General features: G+C 45.4%; 1 protein-coding gene across 1 annotated transcript in view; it reads left to right on the top strand.

Annotated features, from left to right (window-relative positions):
• LOC147010848 (transmembrane protein 132E-like) overlaps positions 1 to 25,861 on the top strand; it is a 611,930-nt gene extending 586,069 nt beyond the window's left edge. The window contains exon 9 of the mRNA XM_085859633.1: positions 22,181 to 25,861. Within this exon, the coding sequence (XP_085715759.1) occupies positions 22,181 to 23,137 (957 nt within the window). The 3' untranslated portion in view covers positions 23,138 to 25,861. The remainder of the gene's footprint in view (positions 1 to 22,180) is intronic.
• The last annotated feature ends 219 nt before the right edge of the window (positions 25,862 to 26,080 follow it).

Raw genomic sequence — 26,080 nt, 5'->3', positions numbered from 1 at the left:
GCCGTGCTGGCTGGCGTCCGTGGCGTCGTTCCTGGTCCCTTGTACTTGGTGCTGCGTTGTTGGCGGCGGGTTCGAGTCCCGCCACCGGACAAGCTCGACCAGACTGCACGAGACAGACAGGTGCAAATAAAGGCCGTGGCCACCATTTCTTTGTGTGTGTGTGTGTGTGTGTGTGTGTGTGTGTGTGTGTGTGTGTGTGTGTGTGTGTGTGCGTGCGTGCGTGCGTGCGTGCGTGCGTGCATGCGTGCGTGTGTGTGTGTCCGTGGGCCCTATCTTTAAGTAGGATTGATTAAGTGTTTTTCATTGTACATTGTTTACACTGCTTTATTTGATTGTTACCCTGCTCTGTGTCTCCCCTTCCCGATTATTGTTTATAAATAAACCCCCGTGTTAAACGTTCCAGCTCGTTTTCTGTGCTTTCTTCCATTGACCCAGCACGGTGCGTATTGAGAATTAGGAAGGCGGTGTGCCGTAAGTTGTCATTGGGACCGGCGCGGCTCTGGTAACTCCGCTCAGTTACGCCGGATTCGAGTCGGTACCTGCGACTCGGTTTGGACAGAGTCGGCCGAGGGTGTGGTTTCCCCGGTAATTTGACGGCGTAGGTACTTAGGTATATTGAAATTTGGCTATTAACCCTTCCCCACGCCGTCAGAGAATTGGCGATCACGGTCCTTTAAGTGGCCCCTCAACTCCGGAGTTATCCAGGGTGACGACCTTTTAATTCCGGGTGTTCGGTGGGAGACGGCTCTACTACTCCACCTAGTGGTCGTTTATCGCCACCGAACCCTGGCCCACAACAATATTATGTGCTGATAAGTACTTACAAAAGCTATTTTATTTGAAGTTATAACCTTAACTTAGGCCAAAAAAAACAAAACATTTGTTTCCTATTGCATGGCCAAAAAAAATTGGGTAGGTAGGTAGGGAATTTTTTTTTTGTGACAATTTTTTTGCCATGAATACATTCATATAACTCGATTAAAAATGTTTATTTTCCTTGGTGGTAGTGGTGGTGGAAGTGGTAGTGGGGTGGTGGTGGTGGTGGTGGTAGTGGTGTGGTAGTGGTGGTAGTAGTGGTGGTGGTAGTGGTAGTGGTGGTAGTTGTGATGGTGGTAGTGATGTGGAGGTGGTGGTAGTGTGGTGGTGATGGGGGTGGTGGTGGTGGTGGTGCACTCGACTTGCTAAAATGCACTTTATTCTGTCTTAAATTTCTTTACATATTTAACAGTGCATGCATGCTGAAAATACGCATTCTTTATGTATATATATATATATATATATATATATATATGTATATATATATATATATATATATATATATATATATATATATATATATATATATATATATATATATATTTATATACATATATATATATATATATATATATATATATATATATTAAAAGTTTAACAGCAAGTCGAGTGCATTTTTGCAAGTCTATTGCACCACCACTACCACCACCACCACACCACCCACCACCAAATCACCACCATCACCATCACCACCATCACCACCACAATAGGTGAAACTAACTGTGAAAAGACTGATCCACAAAGCAGTCCTCGTGCGCGTTTGACTCGGGCGCCGCCATTTTGAAACTCTCACTGACGTAACACGCGGGATTCAAAATGGCAGCGCCCGAGTCCAAATTGTCAACAAAAATCGTAGGGTCGCATGTAAAAGCAATGGGTCGGTAGGAAACTGGAAACAAACTCCTTTTTTTGTTTGGCCTTATAAGCAATTATCTGATTTTCCAACTGCCCGGATCATCAGCTGGGTACCGTTTATCATCGAGGTTTCGATCCTTTCATCCCAGAACCTCTCCAAACAGTGGATCCACAACCCCGGTCACAGGTCCACATCAGTAGATTACTCAACATCAATGGACCCACAACCTCAAAGTTATCTCCAGACATTCAGTCAACACAGCAATGCAATATCCTAATTCAAACTTATTTCATTATTACTGTTATTTAAAGCATTCCTCCATATGATTAACTTTAATCATATACCACTATACCGTATTTGATGACATATTAAGCGGTAAACACTTTACCTTGGAGACATATGCCATACATATTTACATAGGGAGAATTGGGGTTCTCCCCCAACCCTAAATCCCTTGGAGCTTAGAGTTATTTTTACCCCCTAACTGCCCCCCCCCCCTGTCCATTCCACAAATACAACCAGTCGTTTTCAACTCATTCTGACCAGCGGCTGAGGAGTACATATAAGTCAAACAAACAAACACGTACATTAACAGACTATTCTCAGTACAATTTCACAAATAGCAGCATAAGGTTCCGCAAAAGCTATTTTTGTAACTTTCTCAGGAATACAGTGTAATGAAAATATGAGATAATCTGGGTATTGTGAAGGTGTTGCTGTTGCTGTTGCTGTTGGAGTTGGTGTTGAATCCCCATCGCCATGAGTCACGGCTTGATATTAGGAGAAGAACAATTTTGGTTTTGATTGGCAGGTATCAATGGTGCCAAACGCAGCTTATATGCAGGAGGTGCGGTCTATAAATAATAATTGCAAGTGAGCTGCTCACTACCATGGGACAATCTAAAAATTTTCAGCCATCAAAGCTTAGCAATCCTGGCTGGAGCCGTAAAGCTGTTTCCATTCCTGCACACATATTTGCATACCTGAGCATCACATCAGTTGGAAGAAAGTTGAAAAGGTTTTGAACTTTGACACAATTTACCACCATTTGGGTAATATACCTTATCAAGGGAGGCACAAAGCATCCCTCCCTTTATATGGAACAGTTTCTCTGTTTGCAACTTTAACATTCTGACTGAAAATTCGTTTCTCGGCTTCCACTGGCCAAAATCAGCTGCAAGTTTCAGAAGTAAATCCTTTCTATGTCGAAGTAATATGTTCCAAATTTCAGCATCTTCCATTTCAACATTTTTGAGTTTTTAACGAAAACCCCCAAAATTCATATTGGTGTTTGTCAGTCTGTCCGTCTGCCCTAATTATGTTTGTGCTCATATTTCAAAGGCTACACATTGAAACGAGGTGAAACTTGGAATATACATCAGCCAATACATCTAATTACTGGCTTTCAACACAAATTCCTCCTAAGTGCGATAGTTTTTGCTTTTTTGTTAGTTTTTGCTCATTAGCCATTAGCTTGAGTTCTGTTCTTGAGCAGTACAAGTATGCAACGGCGGTTTTGTTTGAGGCAGAGACTCCTGCAGCAATCAAGGGAAGCACGAAGAGCCCCTCCCCTTATATGGAACAGTTTCACTGAATGCAACTTTAACACAGGGACTGAAAATTCCTATGGGAAGGGGGGGTTATCCCCCAAAATAGGTATTTGCTTTCTTCTCCAAACCCACACATGCAATTTTGATGAAACTTGACCACAACCTTCATCACCCGTGATCTACCAAAGTTTGTTCACATGATTTAAACATCGGTGCCTAAGAGGGTTTAAGGGGGGTGGAGTGGCATTGCCCCCCAAAATAGCTATTTGCTATAACATTGCTGTGTTGGTACATTTAGCTGATTCCATCCCACGTTGACTTCTTCCTCAGTGTCATTATTCTACCAGGTGAGCACCTCGCGGTATTGCCTGTATTTTTGCTCATGGGGCGAACCTCAAAAAGTTTGACGTAGAAAAATTTCGACTCCGGTAGTAAAATAGTCCAATAAGAGGGTTCATAACTTATGAACTGTTGGATGAAAGTTGGTGAAATTTTGAATATGGAGAGGGACACTTGTTGAGACTTCAAAGTTACCCGCAGCTGCATAATTAGGGACACTGTAAAAGTGGACTTTGGAAAAAATATCGGTTTTTCAGGTGCCCTAATTCAAGAAGAAAACTGGCTGAAACATAGAATACCGTAAATAATACAGAGAAATCGTTCCATTCTTGGGGAAAATGCCAGGGGCAAAGAAAAGGCCCCTTAACATGGAATGTGCCATGCGGCAAACTACAGAAAAGAAGGGGCATTCCATAGCTTGTGGAAAATGCCAAACAATAGAACAATAAGGACATTCCATGGCTTGTGGAAAATGCTAAACAATAGAACAATAAGGACATTCCATGGCTTGTGGAAAATGCCAAACAATAGAACAATAAGGACATTCCATGGCTTGTGGAAAATGCCAGACGATAAAAAAAATAAGGCACATTCAAAAAATCTAGCGAGCATGCTATACTACCCTTGTGTTCTTTGGAGGAACCAAGTTATTTACAAGGCATTTACAAGGAAATCTAACACAGGTGGAGGTCCTTCAGGCCATCATGCCTGCACGAGCACCACACTAATTTATCAACACAAGATCCAAGAAAGAAATACAAAAAATGATTTTAATTAATGAAATAAATATTTTTGTTTGTTTGTTTTTTTTTGTTGTTCTTTTTTTTTATTATATATATATTTTTTTTTTTGTTTGTTAATTTTTTTGTAGTTTTTGTATTTATTTATTTTTCTTCCGCTCAGGGGAGGGGCCATGGGCTTGGTTGAAAACACATCAACCACACAACCCCCCTTGACAAGACCCCCACCAACAGCACTCCATACACATGCACGCAATCACCCATCAATGCTCAAACTACCAAATAATCATCTCAGCATCCCCATACCCCTCTATCGCCATAACTTCCAGGTACCTGTATAATTCTAATTTAACTTATCTACTGTTTCTGCTGCCACGACCTTTCCAGGGAGGCCATTGCATGCATTAACTATTCTCTGAGTGATAGTCCCCTGCCTTGCTGCTGTCTTAACTCTCCTCTGCTTTACTCTCAGGCTATGGCCCCTGATCCAATCACAATGCTCGAGAAAAGTTCATATAAAGCGGCACCAATTTTGTAAACAAATTAATCACACACATGCACATTATCTTGTCTGTTTTCGTTTCCAAGGTACAAAAAACTTAACGTATTGACAGATTTTAACCTATATATGTAGGGTGCCCCATTGTATGAACTTTTCTAGAGCATTACTTGGTTCCTCCTAAGAACACAAGTAAAGGGTAGTCCAGCATGCACACGAGATTTTTTGAAAGTGCCTCATTTTCTATCATCTGGCATTTTCCCAAAGCCATGGAATGTCCCTTCTTTTCAATTGTTTGCCACATGGCACATACCATATATAGGGGCCTTTTCTATGCCCCTGGTATTGTCCCAATAATTTATATCACAATCTTAATCTGACATATAAAGCTGAGTTCGTGTCTTTGGGTGCGTCATAAGCTCCACACATTGTACAGGTCACACCTTCCCCTCCAGCAGTCCAGAAATTGCCACCATCTTTTTCACACCACATAGCTCTGATTATCTACAGGCCTTTGATTTTCATATGAAGACTAAACAACACGTCTTCTCTCAACAAAGGAAGATACCGTTTTTGATGAAACAAAGGTACATATTGATTACAACTCCAACAATGTAATGCAAAGGTGCATTTTTATTACAACTCAAACAATGTAATCAAAGGTGGAGGAGCACCTTGTGGGCCAACGGCCATCTGTATCCAATGCCCAACTATGTTTGCGGACATCCTCCTGGAGTTGGGTTACTTTTCAATGGGAGGTTGGTGGCAGCATTTGCACTCCAGGGGTGGCCTTTCTGGGTCAGATTGTGGTAGTGTGTGTCGGGGTGGTGCTGAGGTGTCATCCTCCACACAGCGGTCGCCTTGGGTTAACCTGAGACGGTCCCTTCGGGTGTTGCCTAGAATATCCTATCCATAAGAGAGGATCATCACCGGTGTCTGTTATCCTCAGAGCTCAAGCATTTGAACATCGGTATTGCAGCACTCTCTGAGGTTCGGAGACCGGATTGAGGCTCGATCATGTTGGGTGGTTACACCTGCTACTTGTCTGGTCGCTCTGATGGTTACCATGCCCAAGGAGTTGCTGTAGCTGTGTCCAGTAAACTGATTCCAATGATAATTGAGGTAACACCAGTCAACGAGCACATTATGAGACAAAGGATTTGTCACTCCTTGGGAGTCATTTCCCTCTTCTCTGAATACGCTCTGACTGAGGCGAGTGATCTCACCGTGAAGGATGCATTCTCTGCCACGCTTGAGTCTGTGGCTGATCAGTGCCCCAGGCGAGATACTCTTCTAGTCTTGGGGGATTTCATTGCATTGACTGGAAGTGATGAGGATGGTTATGAGACGTGTTGGTCCCCATGGGTCTGGAACTATGAACCAGAATAGAACCAAGTTCCTTGACTTTGCAAGAAGCTGTGGACTTAGGGTGGCTGGTTCATGGTTTCAGCACCCACAGGCTCATCACTGGACTTGGTATTCCAATGCTGGTAGTGTGGCAAAGGAGATTGACCATGTGCTCCTTGATGTTCACTGGAGGATGATCCAGAACTGCAGGGTCTACCAGAGTGCTCAGTTCCTCAATACAGTCATGCACCACTTTACGACGGGGTTACGTTCTGAGAAACGTGTCGTTGTGCGAACATCATTTTTTTTTCGTTTTCGAGCATCGTACTTACACAAAACTACACACCTAGGCTATATGGTGTAGCCTATTGCTCCTAGGATACAAACCTGTACAGCACGTTACTGTACTGAATACTGTCGGCAATTGTAACACGCATCCAAGAGAGACTGAAGACACGTTCGTTTTATCCTCTGTGCTGTTCAATTCACCACAACGGCCATCGGTGTTGTTAGCAGCAGCTTACAATCTCCTCTCGCATCGATTATATAAAGATGAATAAATAGCGTTTGGATTTTATAAATACGTAATCATTGCATCAATGTTATAATTTATAAATTAAGAAACGAGCTCCTGTCAATTGTGATATATATTTTCGGAACAGTGCGATTTTTTTAACAACATGAAAAGCTTCACCAAAAAGAAATTTGTGTTTTAATTTCGTCTGTAACAACGATTTATTTGCGGAATTCTTCAATTCAAAGGTAATTTACTTGCTCGAAGGTAAACGTGCAAACATCGGTTCAGTTTGAAAGCCGATTTCCTTGAATCCCGATTTAGCACGACCCTGTTTTTTTCGCTATGACATTTTATGGACCTCAACGATCGCATTATAACAGGGCCTCACTGTCGTTGTTTATCATTATGAAGTGTTATGCACTGTACAGCGTACATAATTGTATGTGCTATTTTTATACGACTGGCAGCGCTACGTCGGCTACATCACTCGGCGATAGGAATTTTTCAGCTACATTTTTTTTTTCATTTTTTTTTTTTTTCAGAGCTGGCAGATCCGTCGTATATGCGATCCGTCGTTGCCCGGAACGTTGTTAAGCGGCGCATGACTGTACTGACCAAGGGCTTGTTGTAGCAACTCTGAAGTTTCAGCTTCAATCCAGGTGAATTGTACCATCGCAGCCTAGGCTGGATGGTGGCAAGCTCAAGGATGAGAGGGTAGCTTATGAGTTTGCGAACAGGCTGAGTGGAGATTTGGGGAGGTCTGGGTGCTTTGGGGGATCCTGAAGAGCTGTGGAGTGCCTTCAAGACCACCATCCATGATGTTGGCGGTGGATGTCTTGGAATTCACCGTAGAGCGAAGAAGAATTTTGTCTCTCAAGGGACACTGGATACCATTGCCCAAAGTCGCAGGGCCAAGCTGAATGACAGAGCTGAGCTGTTCAGAGAGGCCTATGTGGGGGGGGGGGGGGTGTAGAGCATCACTTGTGGTCAAGTGATTCTCGTCCTGCTTACAGGGTATTTCACACATTGCATTCCTCCAAGCCCATCCGTCAGTGTACTGCAGTTCGAGCAGGGGGTCTAGTGCCCTTGACAGAAGAATCCGAAATGAAGGCCTGCTGGGCCAGTTACTTTGCGCGGCTCTACCAGGCTGATCCACCAGCTGTTGAGTTGGATGTCAGCGGTGTTACTATCCCTATTGCTGACCCTCCAATGAACTGTGGACCACCTTAGTTTGTGGAAGCACAGACTGCGGTGAACCAGTTGAAATGAGGTATATCTCTTGGGATCTGTGGCGTGCATGCTGAACTTATCAAGGCTGGTGGAAATGCTGCACTCGTGTCGTTGCATGCATTTCTGTGCTCTGTCTGGAACACAGGCATCATCCCAACTGAATGGAAGAGGAGCCTTGTTGTCCGTCTCTGGAAAGGGAAGGGTGATCGCCAAGACTGCAACAACTACCGAGTGGTGACGCTGCTCTTAGTGCCGGGCAAGGTCTTTGCTCGGATAATTATTGATAGGGTTCGCCACCATCTGCTTGAGCAACAGCGTCCAGAGCAGCTAGGCTTTACACAAAAGAGGTCAACGATTGACCGTATCCTTGCTCTTCAGGTCTTTACTGAACACAGATGAGTTTCGGCAGGGGCTGCTTGCCACCTGTGTTGATCTCTGTAAAGCGTTCGATTCAGTGAATCAGGATGCCCACTGGAGGATTCTTGGTCTTCGTGGAGTGCCACAAAAACTGATCAATCTGATGTCTGAACTCTACTCTGGTACTGAGAGTGCTGTGAGATGTGGTGATACTATCTCCGACTTATTTCCAGTTGTTACTGGAGTTCGTCAGGGGTGTGTACTGGCTCCACACTTGTCAGCACTTGTATTGACTGGATTCTGGGGAGGATGTCAGAGAGATTAAGCTGCGGTGCATCGTTTGCGAATGTCAAGATCTCGGACCTTGATTTCGCAGATGATGCAGTCATCTTTGTGGAGACTCTAGATATCCTTTTGGGGGCCCTCGGGGTGCTGAATGAGGATTCGGAGCCACTGGGATTGTGGGTTTCCGGGGGACAAAACAAAAATCAATGCTTTCAATGACATATTGGATGCTGCAATCCTGTCTTTACCTCTTTGTGGTGAGGATGTTGTGGTCACGGAAAGATTAAATTACCTTGACAGTGATATTTATGTCCCTGTGGCTGTGAACCAGAGATCAAAGGATGTCTGGGTCGGGCCTGGGGAGTCATTGATTCACTGGATCATGGGGATGGAGCTGTCGGTACCTGTGTGGGAGGACGAAAGTCCAAGTCTTCAGGTCCTTGCTGCTTCCAGTTTTGCTCGATGGTTGTGAGACTTGGATTCTATGGAGGATCTGAGATGGAGACTTAATTCCTTTGGTACCAGGTCTCTTCGGAGAATCCTTGACTATCGCTGGTCGGACTTTGTGTCCAAGGAGCGGTTGCTGAGAGAGATTAATGAGATTTGTTACCTGCATAGTCCGTGAGCATCAGCTGTGGCTGTATGGACATGTGGCTCGTTTTCCCGACACTGATTCTGCTCACCACATTCTCTCAGCGAGGGAGTCTCGTGAGTGGAGGAGGCCAATGGGCCGACCACGTGCCTCGTGATTGCAGCAGGTTGATCAGCATCTTGAGTAGATGGGGATGGGCCAGGCATCTGCCTTGGGGGTGGCCAGACAGATGCCCCTGGAGTACCAGTGTAAAGTGTACGCAGCGACGCGCTACTCCGGTGTATGCTCCCATACCTGACCTGACCTGATGTAATGCATGTTTTCTTCACAGTGATCGCGACAGCGGGAAAATATACACTTTCCAATATTCATTGTCTTGATGTGGAGGAAAGAAAATGGAGGCCTTTCATTAAAAAAACAATAAAAAAAAAATTTGTTTTCACCCCACTTTTCAAGACTTATAACCAAACTGAATCACATGTAATTCACATCTTGTATTATGTGGGGTGAATACACATGAAAATCGGCTTGATCATGAAATACCTGCGTTCATAATTAATTAGTGGAGAGGCCACCGGGAAAATACCCCACATATTTATCATGAATACGTACAATTTGAATGAAGTTATGAACATGTACACTTAGAGGTTATATGAAAAGTACATGTACACTTTCGTACACTCAACATCACCTCTGAGTTTATGTACATTTTACACCTGAATAAGGTACGTTTTCATCCCAACGAAAATACTCATGATTATTATTTGACATCTTCAATCAAAGTACTATCCTTTTTTCGGCATTTTGGATGTACTGGATGCTGTCGAGATGTCCAGGGGTGTGTTCAGTTACCAAGTAACTCGGTAGTGCTTGCCAAGACAGCCATTCCTTATGAACGGTTTTGAATGGAGTGCTTGCTTGAGTGCTGCAACCACCTGGCGAGCACGTCACAAGATACTTGAATCTGAACACAAGCAACTGCACTTGGTAACTAACCAGAGGGAGGTGAAGGGGTGGGGTGGGAGTCCGCAGAGACTGTGTTAGGAGGAGGAATTAGTGGGATGGGGGTCTGGAGGGACTGGAGTGGTTGGAGGCAGGGGAAGAGGTGGGTAGGAGGAAGAAGAAGTGTCATGGAAGGAGGAAGTGGTGGGTTGGGAGGAGGAAGGGGTGTGGTGGGAGGAGGAAGGGGTGTGGTGGGAGGAGGAAGGGGTGTGGTGGGAGGAGGAAGCGGGGAGGTGGGGGTGTGGGCGGAGGCATGGGAATGAGTGATGTGGGAGACCCGAGGCACTTGGGTGGGAGGAGGAAGGGGTGGGAGGAAGAAGGGGAAGGGGTGGCAGGAGGAACGGTATGGGGTGGGAGGAGGAAAGGAAAGAGGTGGCAGGAGAAAGGGGAAGGGGTGGGATGAAGAAAGGGAAGGGGTGGGATGAAGAAAGGGAAGTGGTGGGAGGAGGAAGGGAAAGGGAAGGGGTGGGAGGAGGAAAATTATGGGGTGGGAAGAGGAAGGGGAATGGGTGGCAGGAGAAAGGGTAAAGGGACAGAGGAGGAAGGGGAAGGGGTGGAAGGAGGAAGGGGAAGGGGTGGGAGAAGGAAATGGAAGGGGTGGGAGGAGGAAGGGGAAGTAGTGGTGGGAGGAAGGGGAAGAATGGCAGAAGTAAGGGGAAGGGCTGGGAGGAGGAAGGGGAAGGGGTGGGAGGAGGAAGGGGAAGGGAGGAGGAGGAGATTTGGACCATACTCTGTGCAGAGCGTTGGTGCTGCTTTAGCAGTCTCCTTGGCTCTTGAGCACATTCCTGGACAGATCGCCACTCCGACACAGGATACCAGCATGTTGGCACTCACTTTGCCAACCTCGGAAGGATGACAGGCCTAGTTAACCACACCTGGTATTAATTCAACAGCTGAGCGGGATATGAACTCAGGACCCTAGGATCAAAAGCCCACCACCCTAACGAAGTCAAGCCAACACCAGGCAATAAGGGGAAGGGGAGGAAGGAGGAAGGGAAAGGGGTTATAGGAGGAGGGACCCTTTGTTGCCCGCCAATGCCGCTACCCCTTCCAGAATATGATAAACGAACGACAGAGCCAATAACCATTGAGGCTCTTTGCCACTCGAAAGTTTTTGCATCCATCTTGGCCCTTCTTTCATTGAGAAATTGCTGCTGTTGTGTGTTTGTGATGCTCCAATAATGGGTACTTGGGTTAGCGTCCATCTGATGGACGGCGCACACATTGATGTCTTGCTCTGCATCCTCGGTTTGCACACACTTCTCAAGGTTACACTCCCAACCCAGTTTATAGCTTGGTTGGGATTGTAACCTTGAGAAGAGTGTGCATACCACAAGGATATGACACCAGCCCAGACCAAAACCCTTGCAAATGTAAACTCAAAATACTGTTTTTAAATCTCAAATTCAGCAAATAATTAACACAATATAATTCTGAAGGAAAGCATATGACACCCGATAATATAATTGTTCTACAAGGCAAAATAAGTTTCATAAAGGAAGAGTTTTTTAAGAGACATTTAATAAAACTGTGAAACAAAATCCTTCAGAATTATTTGTTTTCTTTGTTGATATTGTGATTCGAGTGCGTTTGTTTTTACACTAATTTAGGCAACTGTGGCCCCATGTGTTAGCATGTGGGTAGGTTTGAGTTAAAATTAATAAAACCTTCAATAACCTAAATTAATAAAACCTTCAATAACCTGCAAAATATTTCCTTTACCCCCAATCTGCTGAAGAGATGTAATTGCTGCCAACACAGGGCAGCACTTTACAAATGAGGATTTAACCTCTGGGTAGAGAACATTTGCACCTTCTGCAGTTCAGCAGGCCATGTGCTAAATTAGAAAGATTTTACCACAGTGAAGAATGATGATGGTTCGTAATCATTGCATAATGAAAGCACTACTTCAAATCCAAAATCGTTGCCTTAATGCAATGTTTCCTATTTCTTTCCGGTCCGATCATTTATCTCTCAACACATATTTTGGGTGGTGGGTCTTGCTGTTGTTCTCTATGGGTTGATACGATATTATTCTAACAAGTATTGAATTGGGTGTAGAGATAACGGTCGTACCGTAATTTTGTGATTTTTATGCTCTGCTCATTGAAGTGTCTACATCCATGTTCTTTATGCTTTATGATGGTCATGTTAAGCCTGGTGTTGGCTTAGTGCTTATGGTGGCAGCTTGGGATCCTAGGATCCTGAGTTCAAGCCCCGTTGGCCACTGAATTAAAATACACCAGGAGGTTGACTCAGTACTCGATAGTGCTGAGTAATTGTACTTATCCTCATACTTACCGTAATTACCATAATCCTCATACTTACCGTAATTGTATGCATTCATAATGTGAGAGGTTTGATAGTATAAAGTACATTTTGTGATCCAACCTCGGGTAAGGGTACTCTGCTTGACTTTGTTCCTCATGGTTCCTCGCGGAAAAGGTCCTCGGACCTCAGGAAGTATGACGTGTTAGCAGAGAATGTCCACTGCACTTCAGCTTCCTCCCGGATGTGCCCCGCTCCTCACGACTTCACGACGTTATCCGGCATTCAAAAGGTTCTACGAACGGGATACTCACAATAGTCCAAGACTGTCCAAGACATGCCAAGGGGTTTTTAATTCTGTACTGCACAAGTACCTGTGATTACTCATGAAATATGTAAATGTGTGTGGTTTTTTTTGTTCATCTCGATACACACATCGTCAGTCATCAGACATTTTTAAATTGTCTTGAACTATTGCATCTAGTTTGTGGAACATTTTGAACACCGCATGTAATGGTTGTTAATCCACTTGAAGACAATAATGATCTGCAAAAAAAAAAAAACAACAACATGTACTGTACTATACCTTTTCCTACTTATTCTCAACATACCTTTCTCTTATTAACATTCCAATTGCCTTTTCTCCTTTGTTTTTTTTCTATTTAGATTTTTGCTTCTGTCCCGTTTTACCAGTAAAGCGTTTTCTGTTGGCGTGTGTTTGTGTGTATGTGTGTTTTCTGTTGGTGTGCGTGGCTTATTTTTCTCCTCCATCTCTTTCTTTATTTTTCTTTATATATGGAGGGATGAATCTTCCAAATAGTTTTTGTAAGGTTCACCTGGCTGGCCTGGATGGGTTTGAGGGTGTCGGAGTAACAGCCGAAACCTGAATCCTTTCCTGATGACTCCATATTTGTCTATTTGGGTTCCTCCTGATAATCCAGTGCTGTATTTGGTCGGTTATTAGTCCCCTACTCACTACTAGTTTGACCTGAGGGGACTACAGCTTTCCTCTCAGTCTGTCTGTTCGTCCGTTCCACCTGTGGTTTTGCAGACTTTTTTGCCATACCCTTTGACATCTTCAAATGAAAGTTGGTAGCTGGCTTTATTATGATAAGTTAGAGAATTCGTTCGAGTTTCAGGGTGTTTGGTCAATTTTTCATAGAGTTATGTCCTTTTTAAACTTAGAAAATAACGCATCATCACATATGTCACATATTATACATGGGTCAGTGTTCAGCTGCTTTGACTCCACCCCTCTGCTTTACACCCATTAGCTGGACAGCTGGCCAGACTCCACATAAATATAATCATGTATCACCATTGTATGAAGCACCACAAATCAGCAGGCCTCAGGTTTGGGTGTTAGTCCATGCCCCATGGCCCAGTGCAATTGGAATTGTTCCAGGTTATAAAACCACAACGTATTATGTATGTGCATAAACCGTACACGTTTTTGCTTCATGTATGTATATCGGGTTATTTTTAATATGGGATCGGCAAGGCCTAGAAACAAATGAAACTAGCATAACCCGCGCTCTGCGCGACATGTTGGGGTGGGTGTGTTTGAGAAAGGAACTGATGCAGAGTATCAGTAGTAATTTTACTTTAATGCAGTAAGTGGAATACGATTTCACTGTTTCAGAACCATTTTATTTACTTTTTTTACCATGCACCTCATATGGTCTTTGAGATAATGTAAGCCGAATATCACGTTACTCGAGCGCAGAACAAAGTCGAAGATAGCGCGACACGAAACCACAAACTCGGAAATAATATATAAGATACGGTGGGTGAGAAGGGTTCTTCTTCTTCATTTTTGTTCCCGTATCGGCTCGAGCGTGCGTTAAAGCAAACTAATTTATATCTCCGGTTTGTTATCCTATTTGTCTTTATTCGTTTCTCGTCTACAAAAGATAACGGTAAATGAAAATTGCTTTTCCTTTTATTTTGCTGAATGGACAGACCCAAGCAAGGTGTGGTATAGGATTTCTTCTTTTTCATTGGGGCCGGTAGGAGACATGTATTGCAAAGCTATTCTCGCTCTTGTTTGATTATGTTGTGTTGTTCCTCTCGATGTCACGGATATTTTCTAATTACTGGCTGCAGAGCTTGTTGCATCGAATGCCTATAATTGTGTATGATTGCTGATCGATACCTCGTGATGTTGGATTGGCTTACAATAATTGTCTCAGATTAGTGTTCGAGCTTGGGTTGGAGTTAAGGTTACTCTGCAGTATCAATGCATTGAGATTTTGTTCCAACTAAACTCATTACTACTTTTGCAAAGTTTACTTCAGTTAAACTTCAAACAAACAGTTTCATTTGTGCGATAACTTTGTGTTTGCTTGCCAACAAGGTGAAGTAGCTTTTGTTATTAACAAGACTTTTGGATTGATAAATCTGAGACCACCGGAAAAGACACGCACATCAAATGGGTGCGTGATTATGATGCTGACGGCGTGATTACTATACTGAGGGCATGGTTTTGATGCTGGTGCGTGATTACTATACTGAGGGCGGGGTTATTCTGCTTGTGCGTGATTACTATACTGAGGGCATGGTTATTATGTTGGTGTGTGATTATTCTACTGAGGGCGTGGTTATTATGCAAGGGCTTGATTATTATACTGAGGGCGTGGTTATTATGCCGGGGCGTGATTATTATTATCCTGAGGGCGTGGTTATTATGCCGGGGCGTGATTATAATACTGAGGGGGTGGTTATTATGCAGGGGCGTGATTATTATTATCCAGAGGGCGTGGTTATCATGCTGGGGCATGATTATTATACTGAGGGCGTGGTTATTATGCCGGGGCGTGATTATTATACTGAGGGCGTGGTTATTATGGTGGTGCGTGATTATTATACTGAGGGCGTGGTTATTATGCTGGTGCGTGATTACTACACTCAGGTCAGGTCAGGACGGTATAGGAACATGTGCCAGATATTCAAGATATATATTCAATATATTTATATATTCAAGAACATGTGCCAGAACAGCAGAACAGAACAGCGTCCACTTTCCGCTGGTACTCCAGGGGCCTCCGTCTGGCCTTCCCCCAGGCAGATGCCAGGCCCATCCCCATCTCCTTGAGATGCTGGTCAACCTGCTGCAACCACGAGGCACGTGGTCGGCCCATTGGCCTTCTCCACTCACGAGACTCCTTCGCTGAGAGAATCTGGTGAGCAGGATCAGCGTCAGGAAAACGGGCCACATGTCCATACAGCTGCAACTGATGCTCACAGACCATGCAGGTAACAAATCTCATCCGAGTCTCTCTCAGCAACCGCTTGTTGGACACAAAATCTGACCAGCGATAGCCAAGGATTCTCCGAAGACACCTGGTACCAAAGGAATTAAGTCTCCGTCTCAGATCCTTGGTCAGAGTCCAAGTCTCGCATCCATAAAGCAAGACTGGAAGCACCAAGGACCTGAAGACACGGACTTTCATCCTCCCGCGCAGGTACCGGCAGCGCCACACCCCATGATCCAGTGAATCCATGACGCCCCAGGCCTGACACAGACGTCTATTGACCTCTGACTCACAGCCAGCAGAGACATGAATATCACTGCCAAGGTAAGTGAATCTCTCCACGACCTCAACATCCTCACCACAAACAGACACAGACAGGACAGCAGCATCCAAGATGTCATTGAAAGCCTGGATCTTAGTTTTGACCCAAGAAACCCGTAATGCCAGCGGCTCCGAATCCTCATTCAACACCTCGAGGACCCCCAAAAGGATATCTGAAGTCTCCGCAAAGATGACTGCATCATCTGCAAAATCAAGGTCCGAGATCTTGACATTCCCAAACGATGCACCGCAGCTTGATCTTTCTGACATCCTCCCTAAAATCCAGTCCATACAAGTGCTGAAAAGTGTGGGGGCCAGTACACACCCCTGACGAACTCCATTAACAACTGAAAATAAGTCAGAGATGGTACCACCACACTTCACAGCACTCTCAGTACCAGAGTAGAGTTCAGACATCAGATCGATCAGTTTTGCTGGCACCCCACGAAGACCAAGAATCCTCCAGAGGGCATCCCGATTCAGGGAATCGAACGCTTTACAGAGATCAACATAGGCTGCAAGCAGCCCCTGCCGAAACTCTCGTCTGCTTTCGGTGAGGACACGAAGAGCAAGGATACGTTCAATCGTTGACCTCTTTGGTGTAAAGCCTGACTGCTCTGGATGCTGGTGCTCAAGCACATGGTGGCAAAACCTATCAAGAGTTATCCGAGCAAAGTCCTTGCCCGGCACTGAGAGCAGCGTCACCCCTCGGTAGTTATTGCAGTCTTGGCGATTATCCTTCACTTTCCAGAGAGGGACAACAAGGCTCCTCTTCCAATCAGTTAGGATGATGCCTGTGTTCCATGCAAAGCACAAAACTGCATGCAACGACACGAGTGCAGCATTTCCACCAGCCTTGAGAAGTTCAGCATGGATGCCACAGTTCCCTGGAGCTTTCTCCGTTTCAACCGGTTCACCGCACCCTGTGTTTCCACAAGCGAAGGTTGACCACAGTTGATTGGAGGGTCAGCAACAGGGATTGTAACACCCCTGACGTCCAACTCGACAGCTGGTGGATCAGCCTGGTACAACCACTCAAAGTAACCGGCCCAGCGGGCCTTCACTTCGGACTCCTCTCTCTGAAGAGCCTACCACCCTCTGCTCTAACTGCAGTGCTCCGAGGGATGGGCTTGGATGAACGCAATGCGCGAATTCCCCTGTAAGCGGGACGAGAATCAAATGTCCACAGATGTTGCTCCACCCCCTCACAGATTCCTCGCACATAGGCCTCCTTGTCCACCCTCAGTGCACGTACAGTTTTACGCCTCAGCTCCCTGAACAGCTCAGCTCTGCCATTCAGCCTGGCCATGCAACTCTGGTCAATGCTATCCAGTGTCCCTTGAGAGACAAAATTCTTCTTTGCCCTGCGGTGAGTTCCAAGACATCCACCGGTAACATCAAGGACGGTGGTCATGAAGGCACTCCACAACTCTTCAGGACTCCCCAAAGCACCCAGACACCCCAAGTGTCCACTCAGCCTGTCCGCAAACTCCTCAGCTACTCTCTCATCCCTGAGCTTGCCAACATCCAGCCTTGGCTGGGATGGTACCATTCTCCAGGATTTAAGGTGCAGCTTTAGAGTTGCGACAACAAGCCGGTAGTCAGTATTGAGGAACTGAGCACTTCGGTAGACCCTGCAGTTCTGGATCATCCTCCAGCGACCATCAACGAGGACATGGTCAATCTCCTTTGCCACACTGCCAGTATTGGAATACCAAGTCCAGCGATGAGCTTGTGGTCGCTGAAACCATGAACCAGCCACCCTAAGTCCATGACTTCTTGCAAAGTCATGGAACATAGTGCTATTCTGGTTCATAGTTCTTGACCCAGGGGGACCAACACACACCTCATAACCATCCCCATCAGTTCCAGTCGATGCATTGAAATCCCCCAAGACTAGAAGTGTATCTTGTCTGGGGCACTGATCAACCACAGACTCGAGCGTGGCGTAGAATGTGTCCTTCACGGTGAGGTCACTCGCCTCAGTCGGAGCATAGACAGAGACCAGGGAAATGACACCTAAGGAGTGACGAATCCTTAGTCTCATAATACGCTCGTTGACCCATGTTACCTCAATTATCCTTGGGGTCAGCTTATTGGACACAGCGACAGCAACTCCTTGAGTATGGTAACCATCAGAGTGACCAGACCAATAGTAGGTGTAACCACCCACCATTATCTCGCCGCAATCCGGTCTCCGAACCTCAGAGAGTGCTGCAATACCGATGTCCAAACGCTTGAGCTCGGATGATAACAGAGACAGGTGATCATCTTCTCTTCGGGCTAGGACATTCCAGGCACCCACCCGAAGGGTCACCCTCAGGTTAACCCAAGGAGACCGCCGTCTGGTGGACGACACCTCAGCACCACTCCGACACACTCTCCCGCAATCTGACCCAGGGATGTTAACCTGTTGTTTCCCTCCTTCCAGCAAAGATTTGGGGTCCCGAAGGCTTTGCCCCAATCCCCTCATCCGGTGAGCTGCCCTGCGAAGGGAAGCTGCACAGGAGGTACTCCCACGGAGTGGGTTTTCAGATTTTTTTTGCGTTTTTGCGTTTTGCGGAATGAAGGGTTTTACGGTGGCCGGAGTGCAAATCCTGCCACCAACCTCCTGATAAAAAAGTAACCCAACTGCAGGAGGACGTCCGCAGACACAGTTGGGCACTAGATATGGATGGCCGTTGGCTCACAAGGAGCTCCTCCGCCCTTTGAGTGGATACTATACTGAGGGCGGGGTTATTATGCTGGTGCGTGATTACTATACTGAGGGCGTCATTATTATACTGAGGGCGTGGTTATTACGCTGAGGCGTGGTTAATAGCGGAGCGGCGTGGTTGCAGTGATTAGTGACCATGGTAACACCGGCGGCTTCAGGGACAAAATGGAACAAACTTGCGAGAATAATGGACGTGTGCACGAATGCACAGAGAACGCGAGGGGTTAGTCACCGATGCGAGTGTTACCGTGAGAGTGTGATTTAATAGGGATGAGTGGCGGATGGAAGCATGGGCATGGATATGGAAAAGGGGTGTGATTGTAAGGATGAGTGAAGGGTGGTCCCATGTGTGTCATGAGGTTCATGTACCTTGCGTGCTCGAGAAATTTTCACACAATGCACTCACGCCTGTTACGTGTGTGACGATGCCACATTTACAGCCTGCCTTTGTCTCCCCAGTGAACCAGGGGAGGAAAAGGCAGGATAAGAGATGTGAAATGTGCTAATGCGAAGATGGGAGGGTGCTCCGTTCAACGAGGTATGTCATGTGATCGAGGTTGTCTCGTGTGTGGCAAAGTCATGAACATTGGTCATAGCGTGGGAGACGATGAATGCTTGTACGCCCTCATCCTAGCTCCGTAATTCAGGAGTGCAAAACATGACGGCGAGATATGCTGCAGCAGCCTTTATTGCCCCATGGAGGCTTTGGCAGTGTGCAGGACGAGTGACCTGTACGATCCTGAGACCTAAGTGAGCGACTCATTGCGTCACCACGAAGAGTCCGAGAAAGCCCCAAATGACGTCATAGATACGTCATCGGTCCATGCGACCTCATCCACACAGCCACATTGATCGTTCCATGTGAGCAGCGCCACACAGTTGCAAACAGCACCGAGCACCATGAGTGTGAAATGCCAATTTGAATGTGTGAGATTTGAACCAGGTGTCTTCTTTCTCAGGATCTGGAGCCGCCGTGATGGTTTTGTGTGAACAGCATTATATATAGACCACGCCGAGTGCCATATACCCTCCCCGAGCGCCATGAGTGTGAAATGTGATTTTTATATGATTTTAAAATGCGAGATTCGAACCGGGTGCCTTCTTTGACAGGTTCTAGAGCCGCTGGCGATGCACCAAGGTGCCCCAAAATTGCTGAGCTAGTAGACTGGTAAGCCCTCTCGACGATGGTTCCAGTCGGGTTCCAGAGCCGCTGGGGATGCACCGAGGTGCCCCAAAATTGCTGAGCTAGTAGACTGGTAAGCCCTCTCGACGATGGTTCCAGTCGGGTTCCAGAGCCGCTGGGGATGCACCGAGGTGCCCCAAAATTGCTGAGCTAGTAGACTGGTAAGCCCTCTCGACGATGGTTCCAGTCGGGTTCCAGAGCCGCTGGGGATGCACCGAGGTGCCCCAAAATTGCTGAGCTAGTGGACTGGTAAGCCCTCTCGATGATGGTTCCAGTCGGGTTCCAGAGCCGCTGGGGATGCACCGAGGTGCCCCAAAATTGCTGAGCTAGTAGACTGGTAAGCCCTCTCGACGATGGTTCCAGTCGGGTTCCAGAGCCGCTGGGGATGCACCGAGGTGCCCCAAAATTCCTGAGCTAGTGGACTGGTAAGCCCTCTCGATGATGGTTCCAGTCGGGTTCCAGAGCCGCTGGGGATGCACCGAGGTGCCCCAAAATTGCTGAGCTAGTAGACTGGTAAGCCCTCTCGATGATGGTTCCAGTCAGGTTCCAGAGCCGCTGGGGATGCACCGAGGTGCCCCAAATTTCTGAACTACTATACTGGTAAGCCCCCTCGACGATGGTTCCATTCGCAACTTGCTCCAATGTCGGGGTGAGGCACGGCAAGCCGGCAAGCTATGCGGAAGTGTCGATTTTGACGCCATTTTTTTCCCTGCATTCCCAGTGGCCGATCCATCAATTTGCAACTTTTGGCCAAACCGTGGTTCGTAAAGGTCGCAAAAACAATGTTATACACGGGACTGGGCTTGACGATAGAAGAGCGGTGTGGCTCAAAGCTGCTTCCAGCAGTGCGCCGAGCTTCTCAGGACACAAAAAACGGATGTGGTGGAATCTCTTCGATTTTACAGTAGGAGGAAGAAGAAGCCAATCCTTCGGGAAAATGGTCGGGCGAATGCTGAAGGGGTGATTCGCAATCGGTGCCTCGACCGTGACGACAAGGTCATGTCATTAAAATTTCCCACAGTGATGTAGCAAATATTTCCAAACTTTTTTCCATTTCAACCTTAGGAGTTGCATTTCAAATCATTGCACGCACATCACATGGGTGCGTGATTATGATGCTGGGGGCATCATAATCTTATTGTGCATTTTCATTCTGCTTTTATGATTTTCTGGTGCTGATGATCACTTTGTAAAACGGCTTTTGATTGGACCTCAAAAACCAGGTCAATCCAGCTCATGATCACAGCACAATTTGCATGTTATGATAAGTAAATTAAGCCTGAAGAGTTCCTGATACTCCAGTTGCGTGGCTAAACATGGATGGATCATTTATTTTTAACGCCGTGCTCAGTCGCTCATGAGCTTGGTGTTGGCTTGCCGAGCAAGGGGTTGCTTAATATCTTAGTGTTTTGAGTTTGAGCCCCTATCATGCCATTAAATAACACCAGGTGGATTGATTCAACCTGCCATCCTTCTGAGGTTGGCAAAATGAGTAGCAGCTTACTGGAAAAGGGGCACTGCCATGCTCCCAGCAATGATGCAACCAGCAGCCACAGGCTGCATATGAAACAATAATAATGATAAGTAGCTCAAGGACACCAATCTTCTGTGTAGTCGAAGCTTTCTTCTACACCTGGCTACGTTGTGAATGGTCGGATGATGCTTTTAACAAGGGAGCACTAAAATGGTTTGAGAGCTTTGCACTCAGCATGCAAAATGAGGATTTCAGACTGTCTCAATCGGTTTCCACTACAAGTTGCCAAAACTCTTAAGGGCCCCCTCTCTCCCACAAATCCCACAAATGCTGTAGCTGTTCTGACATCTATTTAAGCAGCAATTGCAGCTGCACTCATTAATTAATAATTAACTGCACAATAATATGCACCAGGCAACTACATTTCATTACAATTCTTTTTCCATCTCGGCTGTGACTCCATGGGTCCCCGATAGCGAGCTTTGGGCTATGCCAGTTTGTCAGCGATCCAAGTCTTTTTTCCCAGTAGCATATGGGCAGAAGGAAATTAAGGTTCAGCTGCAGGATCTTTTGGGGATCTTTGTAAAATATCTGCCTTTGCTTTGACCTCACTGCTTTATATATTCAAGAATTTTCAGCATTGACATAACATGTTTATCCCTTTTCCCCCTCTTTTGTATCCAGCACACCACATTTATTTTACATACCTGTATGAATACGTCACTCTGTAAAGTGTTTCCTTACTTCTCTATTTATTAGTTAATTACTTTGTGATACGTGTTCCTTTATGCTTTTGTGTTTCTCTTCCCCTTCTTCTTTGCCTCATTCAAACAGCACGCGAAGCTTGTGATCACAATGCATTTCGATGATGGCACGTCTGCACCTGTCACTCTGTATGACCATGATTACTACAGATTGGTCATACGAAGTCTTGATGAGCATGTGGTTTCTGTCGACCATGACAACATGCTTCCTTGGCCAAGTATCAGAACAGAGGGTGATCGTTCACCAGGAGCAGTTAAGGTCGAGCTGATGCCTGCAACAGTCTGCCAAGGGCCAACACTTGCAAGCACTACATTAACCTTGCACATCCTATTTGCCCAGGACCGGCAACCAGGGAATACCAGTGTCCATTCATACTCGGCAGTCAATAATGAACCTTTGGAAAAATTCCCCGATTTTGCAGGAAGTAACAGTTTGCATCCAATAGTGAATGGTTCTTTGACTGGGCCTGCCAGTCGCTTTCCTGGGAGAGGCGGAGGAGGCCGGTTTGCATCACAGCCCCCTGGCCGGTTATCACATCTCCAAATTGGAATGTACACACTCCTAGGGGTTTTCTGCCTTGCTATTCTTATGTTTGTAGCCAACTATGCTGCATATGCTCTCCGTTACAGACACAAGCGTCGGAGACGGCGACAGCAAATAGGCGGTGAGCTTGCGCATTCACATGAGTGGGTTTGTATGAAAGGCGGTGATGTTGCTGGAGTTGTGACTCAGCAAATGGTGGCAAAAGAGCCGACAGAGCCCATCACCAAGATCCACACAGCCACACCCACACTGTACATCCCAGCAGCTCCTCAGGAACAATATGGGTTGGAAGAGCCATTGCAGCTAAGGGATGCCCAGTCTCCAACTTCACAGCGTAAACGTGTGACCTTTGCCACTTTCAACACATCTGGCCTATCAGAAATCCCTACAACCTGTAGTTATGTGAACGTGGCCAATGAAAATGCCTCTTTCATTTTGGAAATGGAGGCAGGTTTGCATGATGGCCCTCCAATGGTTAATTGAACACAATGATTGCATTGAACAGGATTCTTTATGTTAAAATTGCCACTGCCTCAAGGTGGAGGATTATGCCAAAGCAGGCATTGCAAGGTAGTGCCTTGCTCAAGGCCTGTAGTGGTAGAGGTCTTCAAGAAAGGTTGACTCTGCAGACATACTCAACCCTTGCATTTCACAATCAATTTTGTGCACACACACAGCCAGTCTGCAAACACAGACACAGGGTAGAATGACCCAAGCAAAGCCAATGGGTTTGGTGAGCATTTTTAGTAATACGCATCACACTACGTAGGATTTTGGCCATTCCCCCTTGAGCACACAATTTACTGATCTGCAGTAAAAGTGGACAAACCTTCGGGGAATAATTTACAGCACACGGAACTGCGCAGCGACAACGAGAAATGTTGACCCTATAACGAGTCGGGGCTTAAAAGGAAAAACAGAAAGTTCTGTTGCAGTACCTGGCCTTTCAATATGGCATTGCTACCAGGTCATGCTGCTGCTGGATGCTCTGCAAGAGGAAGCTGCCAAGAGGCTTCCTAAATAGCGGCCAGTTGTAGGATTCCTGCACCGAAGGCAATGGGACTCGCACAGCAATTCAGAAACTACTAAAGTGTGCTGCATCTGTTATGGAGAGCTGCAAATGCGACCACTGACTTTGTTGTTGTGATGGACCTTTCTCTATCTTTGTGAAAGGGATCAAAAATTATTGTAAAATCCCATTTCCTGGACGAATGATGTAACATTCTTGCTGCAGTGTTTGCTCACTGTTTTCTGTGCTCATTAAGAAAAGCTTTGGAAAGGAAACAAACCTAAATATGGCAGTGTTATTATTAACGGTGTCCATTAGGTCGTAACAACATCCATTGCATATTGATTAGTTTCATTCGAAGACGATGTTTTCTGAACGCTATGTATGTTGACATTTGCATGGAGGGCCCCGTGGTCTTCAGGAGGTAATCAAAAGTTTAGGAAAATACAAACACAAACAGCCATGTAATGTAAGGCCTGCCAAACTTTTTTAATGGTTGAGTATGGACGAACACATTTCGCTCGTTAACATGAATATGATTACATGAGGTTCGAATACAGATTATGTTGCGAACTTGCAACATCTTACCAATAAAGCTTCTGCTTCATAAGTGTTTTCACATTTGCAAATGGTTTCTTCAATTTAATGAGTCGCAGTTGGATATTTCGTTTCTTCTACAGAGGATGAAAAATAATAATTTTTATAATCCCCATTTTTCTCTCAGATTCGTATCAAAGTGGGTGTGAGTTCCAAGGTGTTACACTAATTTTATTTGTATATATCTATATATATATATATAATTATTTTTTTTGGTGGTGAGGTGTTGCGAATTGAAGAAATTTCTGTATTCCAGCGTGGCGGAGTAATCTCTCTTTGGGCAGCACCATGGTGGTGCCATGTAAATTACTCATGAAGCAGATGTCGGCTTCTGGAGCACGTAGTCCCAGCTGAAAGCTTCCTCATGGTCATGGAACTCGTGCTCATCTCACAACTCGTCTCCATATCCTCAATCACCAGGAGATATATTTGCCCAAACTGCATTGTCCAACGTAAAGCACATTGATTTATTCTGTGTGATCAATCATATTGTTTTCATCACGACGACCCCTCCTCTCTGCCCCACGCTCCCCCCTCCGTGACCCAAATTTATGATACCCCAAACATACAATCCACCCACAGTGTCAAGCATGTAATCGATGTACGCTGTGAATTTGCTTTTTGGAACGTCAGTGATTGATATTCCATTTAATTTGGCTGCGTTAGTTTGCATCATCTTTCATTGTGTACGCCATGGTTGCACGTGCCAAAGGCTGCCTGAACAACTGTTGTATTTTCCACAATATGTTGAAACAAACAGTTCTTGAAGGACCGATTCAGAGGTTGCAAAGCATTTATCTTTTTTTTCTTCCATGCAATGCATGGCAGCAAACATGAACGAACGTGCCATCCATGGGGTGGCATGTTAAGCTCTGCACCCGTCCACCAGTATTTGCCATTAGTGGATGTTTAAGATCCTACTGTCTTTCGCAAAGAGCAGGCGATTCTCGCCGGCACCCTGAATAAATTCGAAATTCCAACCACAACCACTACCGCTGGTATGCAATGGCAAACCACCAAGTGCATTTTCTTGCCCAGGGAGCTTCATCGGCCTTCCTGAACACCTTTTAAAGTGGGTACAGGATGAATCCAATCCAATGGCAGCAAACTCCACTCTCCATCTCCATGTATCGCTTTGCCTATTGCCTTCCCATAACTGCTTATGGTTAGTGATGAAAATGGCATTCTGGATGGCTATCTCAAGGAGTGAGAGAGCTGCTGATTTCTCAGTCAGCGATTGAAACGCAAACAACTATCCTGCACCTCAAACGAGCTGAATGTGATTCTCTATCTCTTTATTTGCACATTTACTCACGTCATTGTTAGGACATTCGCTGCACATTGACTGTTATTATGCACCCTGTTAAACCATGAAATAACACCAGTCTTGCAAGTTCATCAACCGTGGTTTAGGCCGCTTTCGCAAACATGTTATGTGGATTTGAATTTGCAGGCTGTGTTCTTTCTCTTTTTTTGCCATTAAACTGTTGTGCTTTTGAAAAATCGACTGTCTCAAAAGCACCAATTTTCTGTAATTTCCCAGAAAAACTCTAAAAGCTAGAAAGAGGCGACTGTTTTATTGAATAAAAACCTTCTCTCAATTTTGTTGTTGTTTACCCTCTCCACTTTCTTTAAAAGGAATGCATCTACATCAATAAGAGATTGTCTTACTGGCAGTGAGATGGTGCCGAAATTGCTGCGTAATAATCATTTAGGTTTTCTTGATAAACACCAAACACAAAGTCTGAAGACGAAGAATATTTGGTTTAGAAGGGATAACTAATAAAATAAAATATATATATATATATATATATATATAT

The sequence above is a fragment of the Eptatretus burgeri genome, chromosome 16 (genome assembly GCF_056783735.1).
Source record: "Eptatretus burgeri isolate ZD-2024b chromosome 16, Ebu_testis_v1, whole genome shotgun sequence".
Classification (NCBI taxonomy): Eukaryota; Metazoa; Chordata; class Myxini; order Myxiniformes; family Myxinidae; genus Eptatretus; species Eptatretus burgeri.
This window is presented reverse-complemented; position numbering and strand designations above follow the sequence as displayed.